The 19,986-nt window shown below is 46.5% G+C and overlaps 1 protein-coding gene and 1 pseudogene across 1 annotated transcript in view; both read left to right on the top strand.

Moving 5' to 3' along the window:
- The first annotated feature begins 414 nt into the window (after window positions 1–414).
- The window catches only part of LOC126209902 (hexosaminidase D-like), a 121,664-nt gene continuing 102,092 nt past the window's right edge, over window positions 415–19,986 (top strand). Inside the window, exons 1-2 of the mRNA XM_049939024.1 lie at window positions 415–441; window positions 1,776–1,970. Coding sequence (XP_049794981.1) covers window positions 415–441; window positions 1,776–1,970 — 222 coding nt within the window. The remainder of the gene's footprint in view (window positions 442–1,775; window positions 1,971–19,986) is intronic.
- On the top strand, window positions 7,286–7,403 carry LOC126210924 (5S ribosomal RNA; annotated as a pseudogene).

Below are 19,986 nucleotides of genomic sequence, written 5' to 3'. Positions count from 1 at the left end.
GTAATACATGTTTCCTTTTATTCATACAATAAACGTATTATGTGATAGATATAATATGTTACATTTTGCCATGTTTTTCTCTAGTTTTTTAGGTTAGCATCAACTTTTGTAGCACAATTTTTGTAATGTGAACTTATCGTTTGGTGTTACTTCGAATACGTCTCCAGTGCTGGAAATCGTAACAGCAGACGTTAAGTTCACATTACAATATTTCTGCTACAGAAGTTGGTTGTAACCTAAAAGAAGAGGAAAACTCCACAAAATGTAACACAGCAGCATATTGTATCTACCACATAATACGTTAATTGTATGTATAAGAGGAAACATGTATTACGGGCAACTGATGATACTTCCCAAATAAAAGAAGCAAAACGCGTGTGCGAATAAAAAACCTGCCTTCAGTTAGTGGCATAGATGCTACATACCTCGACGAAAGGAAATGTAGGTGTTCCAAACAGTAGATCACCTTAAGTTTTTCACCGGTTGCTTTGGAATTTCGGCACAACGTTCTATCGGTATTCGCACGCGTTTTTATTTACGTATTTTTAAATATATGGAGTGCAGAAATTTACATAAATTTGATAACAGGCAAATGTTGTTACAGAAAATCTCAAAAAGTTACGTATACATATATTACAGGCTATATTTTCCACGCCGAATTAGAATGTAATGTGTGTTTTAAAGCAGTCGATGCCCGCATCTCGTGGTCGTGCGGTAGCGTTCTCGCTTCCCACGCCCGGGTTCGATTCCCGGCGGGGTCAGGGATTTTCTCTGCCTCGTGATGGCTGGGTGTTGTGTGCTGTCCTTAGGTTAGTTAGGTTTAAGTAGTTCTAAGTTCTAGGGGACTTATGACCACAGCAGTTGAGTCCCATAGTGCTCAGAGCCATTTGAACCATTTGAAAGCAGTCGATCAATAACTTTCGGTGATACACAGTACTGAGGAAACGAACGTTTAGATTTTACTTACGTAGCTTGCGCAACATGGGTTCACTGGGCCGCAGTATCTGTCCGCTACCGTAGCTGAGTGGACAGCTCACTGGCTTTTCATGCCGGGGGATCAGGGTTCGATTCCCGGTTGGGTTGGACATTTTTCTCCACTCAGGGACTGGGTGTTTGTGTCGTCATCATCATCCTTATTTCATCCTCATCGACGCGTAAGTCACGGAAGTGGCGATAAGGCCTACCCGCCGGGAGGCTCTCGCCACACATTTCATATCATTTCACCGCATTATCTGGCTGCACGAAAAGCGTTATTGATCATGGTTTCGTTGCTGTCAGAGTTCCTCGGAGCCATAACCCGTAGACAGAGGTCATCCACTGAGGTAGTAGCCCTTGGGCAGCCTGAGTGAGGCATGTCATCGACAGTTCCCGTCTCTCAGTATCTCCTCCATGTCCGAACAACATCGCTTTGGTTCACTCCGAGACAGCTGGACACTTCCCTTGTAGAGAGCTCTTCCTGTCGCAAAATAAGAAGTCGGACGCGATCCAACCGCGGTATTGACATTCTAGGCGTGGTTGAACATAATCTTTGAGACTTAACAGACCTCACAAGAGGGGCGGTTAGCAAAATACTCCAAGGTGGGAGGTTGCCTTTTCGTGGCAAGTTCTCTCACCCAGTGAGTTAACCGAGCCCTCGCGGCTTCATTTCTGTCACTCGCGTCTGTCCGTCCATTTCAGACTTGACTGTGTTCTGCTGTCGACCTTGTGTGACGAGTAGTCTAAGGCTTCACGGAAGCCCTCCAGGCAGACCCGACCCTGAGCCCTGACTGCCGCAGGGCTCGGGCCGGCTGGAGCGCGTGCTGCACCTGGACCTGAAGGGCGCGCCGCCGCTGGCGCCGTTCCTGCGGGCGACGCTGGCCCTGGCGGCCGACGCCGGCGCCACGGCGCTGCTCGTCGAGTACGAGGACGCCTTCCCCTACTGGGGGGAGCTCGCCAACCTGTCCGCGCACGACGCCTACTCCGTCCAGCAGGTGAGCCTCACACCTACCAGCAGTACACTGACAGCTGAGTGCGTACCCAACATTGCCCGCGTACATCTTTTTCCAGTCCTCAATTAGTCAATCTCCTTCTCCCACCTATCTGTCTGTCAATCTCCTCCTCTCCCTCAGTATCCAGCTCCTGCTCCCCATTCTCTCTGTCCAACTGCCCTCACGTTTCATCTGCTCCTTCCCCGATCCTCCATTTCCTCCTTCCCTCTCCAAATCTCATGCTCACCCTCTACCAACTCCTCACCAGCTCTATCTCCATCTCTCTCTCTTTCTCTCCCCCCTGTGCATCTTCTCCTTCCCCCTCTGATAAGAGGAGACCACGACAATGGTAACACAGATTTACTTCAAGCTTTGTACACCTTTAGTAGGCCATTAAAACAACAGTGTGCAACTAGTAAGGTGCAATACTCTGCCAATTCCAAAACAATCGCAAGAGAAGTTTTACGCATCTGTTACCTGGATTACCTATCTACGTGAAGGTAACAGACGTTAGATTTCATGGACGTCAAGTGATTAGCGTCCGAGCTTCGTAAGAGGAACGTGTATGAGGCTATGGTTCGACTCCCGCTCAAACTCTATTAATCTTTTTTTTCCATCACTGATCACATTATTTACTTTATACGACATTTGAGAAGTAATGTAATGGGGAAAAACCACGTATATTTGTTTAAAATCAAATGTTCAAATGTGTGTGACTTCTTAAGGGACCAAACTACAGATGTCATCCGCCGCTAGGCTTAGACACCACTTACACTAACTTACGCTGAGAACAACACACACACCCACGCCCGAGCGAGGGCTCGAACCTCGGGCGGGAGGGGCCGCGCAGTCAGTGACATGGCGCCTCTAACCACGCGACCACTCACCCCGACTATATTTGTATTAAGGTTCAGTTTATGTCTTCCATGTCTGTAAAACTATTACCGTCCTGCGACAAATGATATCGAGAGCACATCCGACGAGTAATTGTACATTACTCATGTGCTGTGGCGCATTGTGACTTATATTACTGACTGTGAATAATGCCATTCGCATCGTTACTAATCGAGGTTTGAATTGGACTTTCCAACCTTGTCCCTCGTTTTTGAAAATTTAATTACAAATAGGGAATACCCAAATAACATACGAAATTCACTACAACTTCATGAAAATGTACGTGGTTTCTTTTCCATTATATTACATCTCAAATTTCATATAAGTTAAATAAGATAACAAGTGATGAAAGACATTTAGATTCAAAAATTAGTGTGAGTGCGATTCGAGCCGCCGCCTTATCCGTGACTGCCTTGCAAAGCGCATACGCTATCCATTTGACCACAGTGACTTACTACAGTTGGTACCTTCGCACAGATACATCAGTGACATAATAGACGCGTAAAACGTCTCTTCTGATTTTTCTCGGAATTGCCAGAGTAGTGCACTTTACTGCTTGCGCGATGTACAAAGTTTAAAGTAGATCCGTGATCCCAACGTCGTGGCGTCCCATTGTCAATCTCTCTGTCTCTTCCTCCCTCGTTACCTCTCCACGTTATAATCCCTACACCAACAGCTGGTTGTTGGTTCTTACACCCGCAGTATACCTTTCGAGATAGCACACTGACGTGGCAAAAGTCATCCCATAGCGATTTGGGCGTATGCAGATGGCTGTAGTATCGCGAAAAAAAAAATCGGAACTCTTCCCAAACAGGCCATGAAGTCCCAACGGTGCCGACCGGCCGCCGTGTCATTCTCAGCCCACAGGCGTCACTGCATGCAGTTATGGAGGGGCATGTGACCAGCTCACCGCTCTCCCGTCCGCAGCTCGTGGTCTTGCGGTAGCGTTCTCGCTTCCCGCGCACGAGGTCCCGGGTTCGATTCCCGGCGGGGCCAGGGATTTTCTCTGCCTCGTGATGACGGTGTTGTGTGTCTTTCATCATCATTTCATCCCCATCGACACGCAAGTCGCCGAAGTGGCGTCAACTCGAAAGACTTGCACCAGGCGAACGGTCTCCCCGACGGGAGGCCGTAGCCACACGGCATTTCCATTTTATACCGCTCTCCCGACCGTTTTGTCAGTTTACGACACCGGAGCCGCCCCTTCTCAATCGAGTTGCTGCTCAGTTTGCCTCACAAGGGCTGAGTGCACCCCGCTTGCCAACAGCGCTCGGTCACCCATCCAACTGCTAGCCCAGCCCGACAGCGCTTAATTGCGTTGATCTGACGGGAACCGGTGTTACCACTGCGGCAAGGCCGCTGAGCATCGCATACAGAAGGTATAAAAGGGCAGTGCATTTGGGCCAGGATAGACCACGCGGCTTCTCGGAACAACAGGCAACTCTCCACCGCCACGCCACGCCGCGGTCTCATCGTACGACATTCTGTAATTCCCGATTTTAAAAACCGACCGACCGACTCGTCACCGCTACGCAACCAACCGGCCATCCCCCCAAAGATCTTACTCCCTTACACAGGGCTAACAGGAAGCGACGACTCGAAGATCAATACGACCAGACACGCCACCAGAGGGGAATCTCAACAGAATCGTACGCAGCATAACGATAAATATGAAAGAATCAAATTCACGTGAAAAGATATGTGACGTGATTATGGCCGCACGACGGGGATTAACAAGCTTTGAACACGGAATAGATGTCGGAGCTAGACGCATCCGACATTCTGTTACGGAAATCGTTAGGGACTTCTTTATTCCGAGAGCCAGAGTATGCCGAGAACACGAATTTTCAAGCATTATCTCTCACCATGGACAAACGCAGTGGCTGAAGGCCTTCAATTAACCACCCAGAACACCAGCGTTTGCCTGGAGTTGTCAGTGCTAACAGACAATCAACACTGCGTGAAATAACCGTGTAAATCAATGTGGGACGTACGGCGAACGTATATTTTAGGATAGTGCAGCGATATTTGGCGTTAATGGGCTGTGGCAGCGGACGAGCACATAAGCAGAGTTGCGGCACTTCGCCGTGTTCTCGGGGGCCATACACGATATTAGGCAGGTGTACTAGTTTCTTTGGCTCTACAGTGTATATCCGCATACATCCTTTTTTATAATGTGTGTCGATACTACTGTTTATGAAAATTATACAAGGTCTACAACTTTGCTTCCGCCATTTAGCAATAGACGCCAGTAGTGGATAATAGCGGTGCAAGTCGTTCGTCCTAAGTGTCATACAGTAAGCTTAGGCATTTGAGAACATAACGGCTTCAAAATATCAGTGTATTTTTGATTGCACCATAAAGTATTCTCGACTGAATACGTCAACTTATTAGCCCAATTCTTGTCATCTGCGGGAAGTTTTAATTTTCTGCTTTGATATGAAGAAATCTGCGGCTGAGGCTCATAAAAAGCTGGGAAAGAGCTTTGATGAGACACGTGTCGGTGACAGAACTTCGCAGAAAATGATTTCCGTGCTGCAAGAATGGTAATTTTGAGGTTGAAGACCGGCATGTTTATGAAAGAGAGAAAGCTTTCGATGCTACTGCAACCGACGGGAACAATTACAGGAGATCGTTATCGAAAGTAATTGATGTGTTTGAGCCGAGCACTGAAAGACAAACGGCCACAGTACAGCGACAGACATGAAAAAATTATTTTGCAGCATGACAGTGCACGGCCCCATGCCGAAAATCCCGTCGAAACATACTTGGAAACGTTGAAATGGGTAGTTCCACCCCACCTGCTGTATTCTCCAGATATTCCTCCCTCTGAATGACACCTTTCTCGATCTACGACACACGACCTAGCTGGTTAGCACTTGCGGTCATATGAACAAGTGCTAAATTGGATCGATTCATGGCTACCCTCAAAAGATGCCCAGTTTATACACTGCGGGATTCGTGTGCTGCCCTAAAGCTAGGAGAATGCAGTGGCCAACGATGGCCAGTACTTTGAATCGTAAATTTTTTGTAAGATTTTGAGAATAAAGTCTCGAACTTCGAGAAAAAACGGCAGAAACAAAGTTGTAGACCTTTTAAAGACCAAGAAGAAAATGGTCGGAACCAGTTGCAAATGGGGGAACGTGATTAAGACTGCAGACGGATGCCTTGTACGTAGGTCCACTGCTGTGGCCTTCTCCACCAAACGTCACGGTGCCTAGAGTATCAGCAACCAAACTGACAGCCTGCAGCCGATAGGCAATATTGATGAACGGCCACAGCAACAACCACAACAACAACACCACAGCAAACACACCAGCGGCCACTACCGGCCCACATAAACATAAGGAAGAGGTCGCTGCAGATCAAACCACGTGATGGAAAGTAGTTCCGAGGTACTCATCCGCCGAAGCGCTATAAAGGCCGGCGCGCGGCCGCACATCGGCAGTTCATCGACCGCCAGCAGACTTTAACTGCCGCCCCGGCAGTCCGGCTTGGATCTTCTCGCTGATCTCTGGATTAGGCTCGGTATATCGGAGAAGTCTCTGGCGGAGACTAGTAGGAAATTATTTCAGTTGTTTTCTCATTCTTGTATGTAGTTGTGATTCGAAGACGGATCACTGTTTTGTGTTGGTGTTATACTTGGAGAATTTTTTTTTGTTAATTGAAGAGTACAATAAATTGTTTTCGGTCTTTGATCGTTAGTTTCTTCTGCTTACGCAGACATAACATCCACCAGCGTTATCTTGTCTGCCTGGACACGTAGTTGCCGCAGAGCCATCAAACGGAGTGGAAACGTGCCGGTAAGTGCAAGGACGCCCCGCCGGTCGACATCAGAGCGGTCGATATCATCTTGCTTCTTACTCAGAACAGGGCAGAGTGACTGGTTTCCTGGCAACATGTTTGTCGTATTATGACGTCGCGGCTCGTACGTGTCATGCTGCTGTGGCATGCATGTGTGAAACCTGTGGATAGAAGAGGGCCCTACACGGTTTACAGCGGGTACTGTAGCACACAGTGTGACAACGGCGCGGGATAATCGCCATCTCGTCTCCGTAGCTGCAGCGGACAGAACAGCTTCACACACAGTGTTGGCTTGTCGTTGGAGAACTGAAACAGGACATATCTGCTTCGGCGGCTGGAGTTTGGAGGTCGGCTGTTTAGGGCAAGAATGGTGACATGTATCGTGCCTTTACATCAGTTTCTACTGACTGGAAACCACCAACGCCTCAGACCGCAGTGCACACGTGGCTATCGTCACGGGTGTGCCGAGTGGGGGAATGTGGTTTCTTCAAACGAGTCACCCTCCAACTTGTTCTACAACGATGACCCTGTATGTGTTGGACGCCACTGTGGTGAGTGCAGTCGGGCAGACTACACTGTTGTATAACATGTGATATCGTCTCCTATGTACTGAGGGCAGTGGCAACGGCCTTTCCGCAGTGGCTACACCGGTTCCCGTGAGATCCCCGAAGTTAAGCGCTGTCGGGCGTGGTCGGCACTTGGATGGGTGACCATCCGGGCCCCCATGCGCTGTTGCCATTTTACGGGGTGCACTCAGCCTCGTGATGCCAATTGAGAAGCTACTCGACCGAATAGTAGCGGCTCCGGTCAATAATACCATCACAGCGACCGGGAGAGCGGTGTGCTGATCCACATCCTCCTCTGAGGATGACATGGCGGTCGGATGGTCCCGGTAGGCCACTCGTGGCCTGAGGAGGGAGTGCTAAATGTACTGAGGGCACTATAAACAGCAACCACTAGATCAGGGAAGTTTTAGAACCGGAGGCATTGCCCCTGCTACGGCTGGGGAACTACAAACATATTTCAGGAGGACAATGCCCAGCCACATGTTGCGAAGAACGTGCGAGCCTTCCCTCCGAAGAACGACGGGTTCCATGACTTCCTTAGCTCGCACGTTCGCCAGATACGCCGCCCATAGAACATGTCTGGTATATGGTTTGACGCCAACTTGCTAATTCTCGTTCTCGTGCAGCCATTGCCGACGCTTCGTGGACGCGCCTACAAACCACGTGGCATTGTGCACCTCAGCAACAAATCAAAACCCTCGATGATCCCATGCCACGACGTCCAGAGGGTTCTGATGCGGTGCGCGGTGGCTTCACACTGTACTGAACTCTCAGTCAAATTGCATGAGCACTTCTGTAATTCTGATTATTTGTGTGTTTTCATGTGGCTAACCTATGGAATAAATAAATTTCATTGCAATGGCATGTATCCTTCTTGGTGTTGCAATTTTGACAAACAGTACTGTAGATCTCCATACATAAAACGCAATGTCCAGACTGACTGACCCATCACCGCCCGTTCCAAACTGCTGAGCACAAAAACTTGAAATTTGGAGGAGGCGTGGATCTTATACTGTAGGCATCGTTTAAGTAGGGATTTTTCCAAATTCCAATTCAAAGGGGGTGAAATAGGAGATGAAGTGTTTTTTTAATAACGTCGTGTTAAGGCAGTTTTCAAGATAGACCTACGGAATTTGGTATTTGGTTTCTAGGCCCGAAATAAAGACATACGTGTTTCAGCATTTTTGGAAATTTAACCCTGTGTGGATAAAATAGTGAGTGAATTTTTTGAAAATAAGTAATTACTAAAGAACTACTAAAGCATTTTAAGGCTACATTTGTGACAACTGGTAAAATAAAAAAATATATCTTTCAGTGTTTCTGGAAATTCAACCCCTAAGAGGGCGCAGTAGGGGATAAAAAAAAAAAAAGAAAATATTTAAAAACATTAAAAAATTTAAAGCTGTACTTATGAAAATTGGTATTTAACTGCTCGGTTAGATATAAAGAAATATTTGTTAGGGGATAAAAGTTGCTGTGGAAATATCTCCAAAAGAACGCAAAAGGGCACTGAGACGGGTTTTACGATTAATCAAGGAAAACCCCCGGTTGGGAAGCGGGGCCAAAATTAGTTGGTTCCTGTCGAGTTGCAATTTACAATTTCTTTATTGATTACTTCAACCATTAAGTCATTTCTTTACCACTTGACCAGGAACAGATCCAAAACGTTAGTAGGCATGAGTGCCTTTTCAAAACAATTCACTTTACAGTTAACGGCCAAGCCATTTTCCTTAAAACCGACTTTGATAAAACATTTGATAACAAATCAATTAAAACTTTCCAAGTAATGAAACAAAAAACCACCAATTTGCATACAATTTCGCTACCGAACATGTAGGGAGCCAACTTCTTTTAAACTTTGGCACAACAAGATATTAATTACAAGGGCTCGCTAACAGGGAGGCAGAACTAGCGTTTTCAAAGGATGCCAAGTAGATTAAAACAATCAAAGTAAAGATACAGTCATTCACCTTTTACAATAACTAACAATTTTAAAGCCACGTAATTTTAAAAACCCACCAATGAAAGGCAAACTTAACCTTTTTAAACAGTGGCCCAAAACAATCAGACTAAAATACAACCATTTAACATTTTGCAATAACTAACAACTTTAATACCATGGCCTGCCAACAAAATGTCCTGGGATAGTATTTCTACCGGGTGTAAGGGCGGTCACAATTGTCTCCCGAAGGATGCTCAGGCTAGAAGCGGACTAACAGACCCACAACGCCTCACATTCAGCAATCACATCGACCTCACGCGAGGCCAGGGGAGGAGGAGGAATCGAATCAGGACCCATAATCCCTGCCCAAAAAGACACTTCCTACCGGTCTGTACAAATAAGAATCGGAAAAGATCACTGTCTATAAATACACCGGCGACAGGGACAGGAAACCCGAACGCAGGAGGCCACAAGGCAGAAAAGACGCTGGTTGCACAAACCAAAATTCTTCAAATGGTTCAAATGGCTCTGAGTACTATGGGACTTAACTTCTGAGGTCATCAGTCCGCTAGAACTTAGAACTACTTAAACCTAACTAACTTAAGGACATCACACACATCCATGCCCGAGGCAGGATTCGAACCTGCGACCGTAGCGGTCACGTGGTTCCAGACTGAAGCGCCTAGAACCGCACGTCCACACCGGCCGGCTCCAAAATTCTTCAATTAACATCTAAACCTTTAACCAATTTAACTTGCAGTTTATCAGAGATACAAAAGGTGAACTCCCGATGCAAAGGTTCCTCACACCCGACCGTGTCCACGTCGCCAGCGTACCCAACTGGGCACAGTCACGCAGCCACGCGCTCTGTCACCGGAGCCTTCGTCTTCTCTGCACCCACGGCGGTGAAACACCACTCCCCAGGTTAGGCGAGATACTACTCCATCATTCCCGCCTCCAGACGGAAAATTTAAAGACATCCGTGACGCTCCCACCAAGTAGTGACTCGGAACCACAGCCGTGGCCCCCGGCTGCTCACAGCGAGAGCTTACAGCCTTGTCCCGTCAACTCGACCCTCTCGTCTCGCACCGCCAGGATAGACCACGCGGCTTCTCGGAACAACAGCTAACTCTCCACCGCCACGCCACGCCGCGGTCTCATCGTACGACATTCTGTAATTCCCGATTTTAAAAACCGACCGACCGACTCGTCACCGCTACGCAACCAACCGGCCATCCCCCCAAAGATCTTACTCCCTTACACAGGGCTAACAGGAAGCGACGACTCGAAGATCAATACGACCAGACACGCCACCAGAGGGGAATCTCAACAGAATCGTACGCAGCATAACGATAAATATGAAAGAATCAATTAACGATCGAATGGAAGGACTCAGAACAATCTTTACAGCGCGATATATACACTCCTGGAAATTGAAATAAGATCACCGTGAATTCATTGTCCCAGGAAGGGGAAACTTTATTGACACATTCCTGGGGTCAGATATATCACATGATCACACTGACAGAACCACAGGCACATAGACACAGGCAACAGAGCATGCACAATGTCGGCACTAGTACAGTGTATATCCACCTTTCGCAGCAATGCAGGCTGCTATTCTCCCATGGAGACGATCGTAGAGATGCTGGATGTCGTCCTGTGGAACGGCTTGCCATGCCATTTCCACCTGGCGCCTCAGTTGGACCAGCGTTCGTGCTGGACGTGCAGACCGCGTGAGACGACGCTTTATCCAGTCCCAAACATGCTCAATGGGGGACAGATCCGGAGATCTTGCTGGCCAGGGTAGTTGACTTACACCTTCTAGAGCACGTTGGGTGGCACGGGATACATGCGGACGTGCATTGTCCTGTTGGAACAGCAAGTTCCCTTGCCGGTCTAGGAATGGTAGAACGATGGGTTCGATGACGGTTTGGATGTACCGTGCACTATTCAGTGTCCCCTCGACGATCACCAGTGGTGTACGGCCAGTGTAGGAGATCGCTCCCCACACCATGATGCCGGGTGTTGGCCCTGTGTGCCTCGGTCGTATGCAGTCCTGATTGTGGCGCTCACCTGCACGGTGCCAAACACGCATACGACCATCATTGGCACCATGGCAGAAGCGACTCTCATCGCTGAAGACGACACGTCTCCATTCGTCCCTCCATTCACGCCTGTCGCGACACCACTGGAGGCGGGCTGCACGATGTTGGGGCGTGAGCGGAAGACGGCCTAACGGTGTGCGGGACCGTAGCCCAGCTTCATAGAGACGGTTGCGAATGGTCCTCGCCGATACCCCAGGAGCAACAGTGTCCCTAATTTGCTGGGAAGTGGCGGTGCGGTCCCCTACGGCACTGCGTGGGATCCTACGGTCTTGGCGTGCATCCGTGCGTCGCTGCGGTCCGGTCCCAGGTCGACGGGCACGTGCACCTTCCGCCGACCACTGGCGACAACATCGATGTACTGTGGAGACCTCACGCCCCACGTGTTGAGCAATTCGGCGGTACGTCCACCCGGCCTCCCGCATGCCCACTATACGCCCTCGCTCAAAGTCCGTCAACTGCACATACGGTTCACGTCCACGCTGTCGCGGCATGCTACCAGTGTTAAAGACTGCGATGGAGCTCCGTATGCCACGGCAAACTGGCTGACACTGACGGCGGCGGTGCACAAATGCTGCGCAGCTAGCGCCATTCGACGGCCAACACCGCGGTTCCTGGTGTGTCCGCTGTGCCGTGCGTGTGATCATTGCTTGTACAGCCCTCTCGCAGTGTCCGGAGCAAGTATGGTGGGTCTGACAAACCGGTGTCAATGTGTTCTTTTTTCCATTTCCAGGAGTGTATGTTGAGAGCCGACACAGAGCTCAGGCACGATTGACAAAAACTTTTAACTCCATCTACCATAATCGCTTTTTACTCAGGAAAACGTTTGGGAAAGACCATTCTTACATGACCTCAATTAGCGTGAGAAGCTTAGAAGGTGCTGCAATTTGCGAAAAATATAAAAATTCGATCAAATAAAAACAGAAAACGAAATCTCTATAGGCCATACAGTCTACGCGAGCAAGCAGCGGGCGCTAAGCAAGTTAGTAAACCAAATGCGAGCCTCCATCAACAGATTCGCAAAACGAAAACTCGTGTTAAAATGCTTATCTTGTGGTAATTGTGTGTACTAGGTTGCAGGTCCTCGAATCCATTTTTACGTTTCACGTCTTCTTGATTTTGCGAATAACAGACAAAATAATTGAGTAATGCTTGCTTACTGTTGTCCAGTACAAAATCAAGAACACTATTTTTATGCACTCTAATACCTTTCAAACCTCTCATGTTTCAAATGTCCAAGAAAAATAAAACTAAAGTAGATATGATAATAAAATTGCGGCATATACTAGATAAAGAATTTTGATTTCCGCATCAGACGTACCACCTATTGTCGGTTACAGTGCAGCATGATCGCATGAAGTGAAAATGGCGACTCCACAGCAGCGCGCGAAAGCAGTAGTGTGGTTTGCAGCCGCGCGGAGTAGCCGCGTGGTCTCAGGCGCCTTCCCACGGTTCGCGCGGATTCGCCATCGGAGATTCGAGTCCTCCCCTCCTCGGGCATGGGTGTTTCTATTGTCCTTAGCGTAAATTAGTTTTAGATTACTTAGTGTGTAAGCCTAGGGACTGATGACCTCAGCAGTTTGGTCCTATACGAACTTACCACCATGAAGAAGGTGAAGAAGAAGGTGTGGTTTGCAGAAACAAAATCACCGATTACTGTGCAAAGAAATTATTGTAGGTTGTATGGATTTGGCCTTACTGTTGTAACTATTACGGGGTGGTATCGTAAGTACATTCTAGCGGCGCACGTCGCAGTGTTTCGGAAGAGACAGTGGAGGACGTCTCACAAGCGTTTCTCAGAAGCTCATGTTAGTTTATTCGGCAGGCATCTACGCCACTTAATGGGGTATTGCTCTTTGAAAGCATGAAAAATAGGTGATTTTTTTAATTAAAATAAAAAGTAGTGCTAAATCTAATGATGTAATTTTATTCTTACTGATACGTGTTACAAACCGGACACAATAGGAAGGACCAGGCCCCTTTGCTTTTTCTTTTATCACTCGTTTGTTACATCAGACAAATACACATTTTAAGACAAAATTTAACTACATGAAATATTGCTCCCAGTAAATGTTAAGACAAGCAGTGACAAAACTTTGTTCTGTTAAGGGTTTCTGCTAGCAACAAATTTTGAGGAGGCAATGTAAGGTTTATATCAATTTAGCTCAAACACGTAACTAGTGACTGAATCACGACACAGACATTTTAACAATTTCGGCAACAAATAAATAGCGCGAATTTGTACTCACAGTAACCAACTAATCAACAGCCTTGCCATTGAATAAGTAGTAGGCCATTTGGAACGAATTAGCAACACCCAGCAACTAGGGGAGTTAATACCAACAGTCTTTAAATGTCTTTTTCCCCATTAAATAAACAAACTTACGGTAATTAAATGAATAACAAATCAGAAACAGTACGCTCCACTCAAATTCTTCAGTGGAAGTCAAGCCTAAATGAAGATTCCATTAACTGACTAGCACTGAAGTCACACTAAAGCTCATCTCTGTGTTCCCAGACACACATGAGGCAAACTTATACAAGACAAGATTTCGAAGGGAGCACATCAGTAAAAGCGGTAGTGGAGCTAACTCGTGCCACTGAAAATTAAGGTACTAGACCGGGGTATACAATGAGGTTGCCTTAGTGCTATGCTGCGCTCCAAAATATTAATTCAAATGGCCAATTCAAAATTAAGTACACATAAACCAGCATTAATTAACGAGGAGTGACACCAGGTCGCTAGAAGGAATGACAACGCTTAATTGAAAAGACGAATGCCGGAGGCGGCAGTAACATCAAACACCTTTTCCGAGTTTTAACCAGGAGTCACTTCCCGCTATACAAGTAAACATTTAAACAAGCACAAGGAAGGAACCCCAAAGAGAAAAATTCAAATAAAACCCCCAAAAGATTATAAAGGACAGGGAACCCCAACTATCTAAATTTAAAAGAATTAGCTCTCGCCAAAGGCAGTGTAAACGCTAAGGCCATTATTAAGAGGCCACCAAAATTGCTTACAAAAGTCTTATACATTTGCTCCTTTTCTTTAAAAGAAACAAGGCTGCTTAACTTCTGCTGGACGTCCGGTATGGCTCGTGTGGGATACACCAGGCAGCAACCCAAGCTAGGCGGTCGCAAGGCACGCCGAGCAAAATTAGGAGATCAGACAGGCAGGCAGCCAACACGTATCCTCCATCCTGAACCGGCAGACCGCGTACAACCAACTCTACATATACGTGGTTGCTTCCCACCTCGTACCTCGCGGCGTCACAGCAGGTAGCCCGAGCAAACGTCAACTGCCACTCGCCCCGCGAATGCGGAAAACAACAAGGCTGGCAAAGATAAGAAACATCAAAGGATCGATAATGGACATCCAAGAGACTGGCGCGCCAGTAACGAGCGCCACGACTCACTTAACTTTTTGTATTTAAGAAAGCATATTCGTGTCCGTTTTGTCCACACTGGATACTACTCCCTGCAGTCGCTCCACCACTTGGAAGGATCATTTGCAGCCGGAACTTCGGCCACCGGAGGAAATTCCCGAAGCCCTCATGTTGCATCTGTAACAAAATAACTTTATGTAAGTCATTTTCAGTATATTCTCTACGAGCATACACGATACAATTTACAAATATTAAGTTGTAATAAAATGGTGACGCGTTGAAACAAATGTCCTTTTTTTCGCCCACAAAATAGGTACGAAATCGTGTACGGAAAATAGACTTTTGAAGATATTGCAAACGGCTATGCACGCTGATAGAGAATTCAGTCTAGAATGCCGGCATCAAATTCCTATCAAAATCGTAGGTACTCTTCTCAGGATATGACTCCCGGCAAAACACATTCAGTGTTCTGAGTTACATTTTTGCATTATGTCGGTGCATAAGTTCGTAGCGTTTTTATTTTCCATGTTCGTATTCTGGTTGCTATGGTTTTATTTATAGATTGTCATTTTTTATTTGACGTTCACTGTTGCTATTTGATTTTTCATACTGTCATCTAGTCATTTGGATATAGCGAGTGGAGCTGTGGGCGCTAGAGAATGAAGTGTCAAGTGCCGAAATCGGAACATCTCCGTTTGCAGCCAGAAATACACTACTGGCCATTAAAATTGCTACACCGCGAAGATGACGTGCTGCAGACGCGAAATTTAACCGACTGGAAGAAGATGCTGTGATATGCTAATGATTAGCTTTTCAGAGCGTTCACACAAAGTTGGCGCCGCTGGCGACACCTACAACGTGGTAACACGAGGAAAGTTTCCAAGCGATTTCTCATACACAAACACCAGCTGACCGGCGTTACCTCGTGAAACGTTGTGATGCCTCGTGTAAAGAGGAGAAATGCGTACGATCACGTTTCCGACTTTGATAAAGGCCGGATTGTGGCCTATCGCGATTGCGGTTTATCGTATAGCGCCATTGCTACTCGCGTTGGTCGAGATCCAATGACTGTTAGCAGAATATGGAATCGGTGGGTTCAGGAGGGTAATACGGAACTCCGCGCTGAACCCCAACGGCCTCGTATCACTAGCAGTCGAGATGACAGGCATCTTATCCGAATGGCTGTAACGTATCGTGCAGCCACGTCTCGATCCCTGAGTCAACAGATGGGGACGTTTGCAAGACAACAACCATCTGCACGAACAGTTCGACGACGTTTGCAGCAGCTGGGACTATCAGCTCATCCAAATTGCGTGAAAATGAAAATGTAATAACATGTCAGTTCTAGTGTAATATTTTTGTCCAATAAATACCCGTTTATCATCTGCATTTCTTCTTCGTGTAGCAATTTTAATGGCCGGTAGTGTATTTGTGCCGTGTATGGGAAAACGCTATTGGGGAGAGGACGGCAAGGAAATGGTTTTCCTTTTCTAAGGAGGTTTTGACTGTAGTGGCTCTCCACGTTCAGGAAGACCTTCGGGGTTTGATGAAGGTCGTTTAAATGCATTAAGCTGCAATGATACACTTCAATGTACTCGAGAACAGGGAAATATGGTGAACTACGATCAGTCCACCATGGTGCCACATTTACATGCAATGGGGAAGGTTCCAAAATCGGGTTTATGGGTACAACATGGCCGGCCGCTGGTGGCCGAGCGGTTCTGGCGCTACAGTCTGGAACCGCGCGACCGCTACGGTCGCAGGTTCGAGTCCTGCCTCGGGCATGGGTGTTTGTGTTGTCCTTAGGTTAGTTAGGTTTAAGTAGTTCTAAGTTCTAGGGGACTTATGACCTCAGCAGTTGAGTCCCATAGTGCTCAGACCCATTTGAACCATTTGGTACAGCATGGTCTATACCAAAACCACAAATATCAGTGGGTGGCCGCACATGTGTATCTCTGCTTGCTCATCATCAATTGGCTCGTGAGCAACACCGACCATTGCTATCTTGTCTCGTTAGTGGTGACGAGAAATAGAAATGGTGTCTTCATACTAACATAAGGAAAAGAAAGGAATGGCTGAGCCCAAACAAAGCAGCAACGAACTTCACAAAGACATGCGAGCATACGCGAAAGATAATGTTACGCATCTGATGGAACAGTGACGGTGTGGTGTACTAGGAAATGCTGACCATCACTGCTGACATTTATTGTCAACAACGGAGACGTCTTGCAGACGAATTTCAAGAACAACGGCCAGGAAGTTTGCGTGAAGTGATGCTACTCCACGATAACGCCCGCCCTCATTCTGCAAGACTGACAAAAAAAACTGTTCGGGTGTTGGGTTGGGAAGCCGTCCGGCACCCACCTTATTCACCTGATCTTGCGCCTTCAGATTGTCACCTTCTGGCAGAGACACGTATACCGGTAGCGGTAGCAAGATTTGCAGCCATCTACCTAAGACTGTTCCTTTATGCCAGTAGGGGTATGTATCGATCCCCTTGCGGTGTGGCGGTCCGTCTTCGACCATCGGCATAGCATTTTCACCCCCAGCGAGATGTCACTTTTGGACACGCCCATTACTGTGGTCACAATAGTCACATTTAGTCCGGCTCTGAACTGTCCAATTGATCGTTCACGATCGTAACATTCGAATGAATCTTGGCATACCACACGGAATGTCGCGCTAATCGGTTCTGTAGCAACCTCCGTCAGACACCGTACTGCATGAACTGTCGAAAGCATACAAAGTGTTCGTACACAGGCTTTGCTGCAGTTTACACGTCCAGCCATCTACATTTCGTCGGTTGTTGAGATGCAGTTGACGGTTGCTACGTAGTAACTGGCAGTTGTTCCGTAGCAGCTTGCAGTTGTTTCTTAGCAGTTGTCAAGCAGTGTAGTGTAGCAGCAACACCTAAGCTCGAATTCAATGTGCTAAAACTGGGAAATAACCAGACGGGGGAAGGAATGAGGGAAAGCAAGGTTGACATTGATGGAGCACATGGTACGGTGATAGGGTTATACAACTAGTCTAAATTTAGTGCACATACCAATAGGCCGTGCGTTTCTAGCCGCTACAGTCTGGAACCGGCGCGACCGCTACAGTCGCAGGTTCGAATCCTGCCTCGGGCATGGATGTGTGTGATGTCCTTAAGTTAGGTTTCAGTAGTTCTACGTTCTATGGGTCTAATAACCTCAGAACTTAAGTCCCATAGTGCTCAGAGCCATTTGACCATTTGATATGTTGTTGTTGTTGTGGTCTTCAGTCCTGAGACTGGCTTGATGCAACTCTCCATGCAACTCTCCATGCTACTCTATCCTGTGCAAGCTTCTTCATCTCCTAGTACATACTGCAGCCTACATCCTTCAGAATCTGCTTAGTGTATTCATCTCTTGGCCTCCCTCTACGATTTTTACCCTCCACGCTGCCCTCCAATACTAAATTGGTGATCCCTCGATGCCTCAGAACATGTCCTACCAACCGATCCCTTCTTCTTGACAAGTTGTGCCACAAGCTCCTCTTCTCCCCAATTCTATTCAGTACCTCCACATTAGTTACGTGATCTACCCATCTAGTCTTCAGCATTCTTCTGTAGCACCACATTTCGAAAGCTTCTATTCTCTTCTTGTCTAAACTATTTATCGTCCACGTTTCACTTCCATACATGGCTACACTCCATGCAAATACTTTTAGAAAAGACTTCCTGACGTTTAAATCTATACTCGATGTTAACAAATTTCTCTTCTTCAGAAACGCTTTCCTTGCCATTGCCAGTCTACATTTTATATCCTCTCTACTTCGACCATCATCAGTTATTTTGCTCCCCAAATAGCAAAACTCCTTTACTACTTTAAGTGTCTCATTTCCTAATCTAATTCCCTCAGCATCACCCGATTTAATTCGACTACATTCCATTATCCTCGTTTTGCTTTTGTTGATGTTCATCTTATATCCTCCTTTCAAGACACTGTCCATTCCGTTCAACTGCTCTTCCAAGTCCTTTGCTGTCTCTGACAGAATTACAATGTCATCGCCGAACCTCAAAGTTCTTATTTCTTCTCCGTGGATTTTAATACCTACTCCGAACTTTTCTTTTGTTTCCTTTACTACTTGCTCAATACACAGATTGAATAAAATCGGGGATAGGCTACAATCCTGACTCACTCCCTTCCCAACCACTGCTCCCCTTTTATACCCCTCGACTCTTATAACTGCCATCTGCTTTCTGTACAAATTGTAAATAGCCTTTCGCTCCCTGGATTTTACCCCTGCCACCTTCAGAATTTGAAAGAGACTATTCTAATCAACACTGTGAAAAGCTTTCTCTAAGTCTACAAATGCTAGAAACGTAGGTTTGCCTTCCCTTAATCTCGTAAGGTCAATATTGCTTCACGTATTCCAACATTTCTACGGAATCCAAACTGATCTTCCCCGAGGTCGGCTTCTATCAGTTTTTCCCTTCGTCTGTAAAGAATTCACGTTAGTATTTCGCAGCTGTCACTTATTAAACTGATAGTTCGGTAATTTTCACATCTGTCAACACCTGCTTTCTTTGGAATTGGAATTATTATATTCTTCTTGAAGTCTGAGGGTATTTCGCCTGTCTCATACATCTTGCTCACCAGATGGTAGAGTTTTGTCAGGACTGGCTCTCCCAAGGCTGACAGTAGTTCTAATGGAATGTTGTCTACTACGGGGGCCTTGTTTCGACTTAGATCTTTCAGTGCTCTGTCAAACTCTTCACGCAGTATCATATCTCCCATTTCATCTTCATCTACATTCTCTTCCATTTCCATAATATTGTCCTCAAGTACATCGCCCGTGTATAGACCCTCTATATACTCCTTCCACCTTTCTGCTTTGCCTTCTTTGCTCTTGATATTCATTCAAGTGGTTCTCCTTTCTCCAACGGTCTCTCTAATTTTCCTGTAGGCAGTATCTATCTTACCCCTAGTGAGATAAACCTCAACATCCTTACATTTGTCCTCTAGCCATCCCTGCTTAGCCATTTTGCACTTCCTGTCGATCACATTTTTGAGACGTTTGTATTCCTTTTTGCCTGCTTCATTTACTGCATTTTTATATTTTCTCCTTTCATCAATTAAATTCAATATTTCTTCTGTTATCCAAGGGTTTCTACTAGCTCTCGTCTGTTTACCTATTTGATCCTCTGGCGCCTTCACTATTTCAACCCTTCAAAGGTACCCATTCTTCTTCTACTGTATTTCTTTCCCCCTTTCCTGTCAATTATTCCCATAAGCTCTCCCTGAAACCCTGTACAACCTCTGGTTCTTTCGGTTTATCCAGGTCCCATCTCCTTAAATT

Source organism: Schistocerca nitens, chromosome 10 (genome assembly GCF_023898315.1).
Source record: "Schistocerca nitens isolate TAMUIC-IGC-003100 chromosome 10, iqSchNite1.1, whole genome shotgun sequence".
NCBI classification, from domain to species: domain Eukaryota; kingdom Metazoa; phylum Arthropoda; class Insecta; order Orthoptera; family Acrididae; genus Schistocerca; species Schistocerca nitens.
The sequence above is the reverse complement of the archived record's forward strand: the minus strand, read 5'-3'. Positions and strand labels throughout refer to the sequence as shown.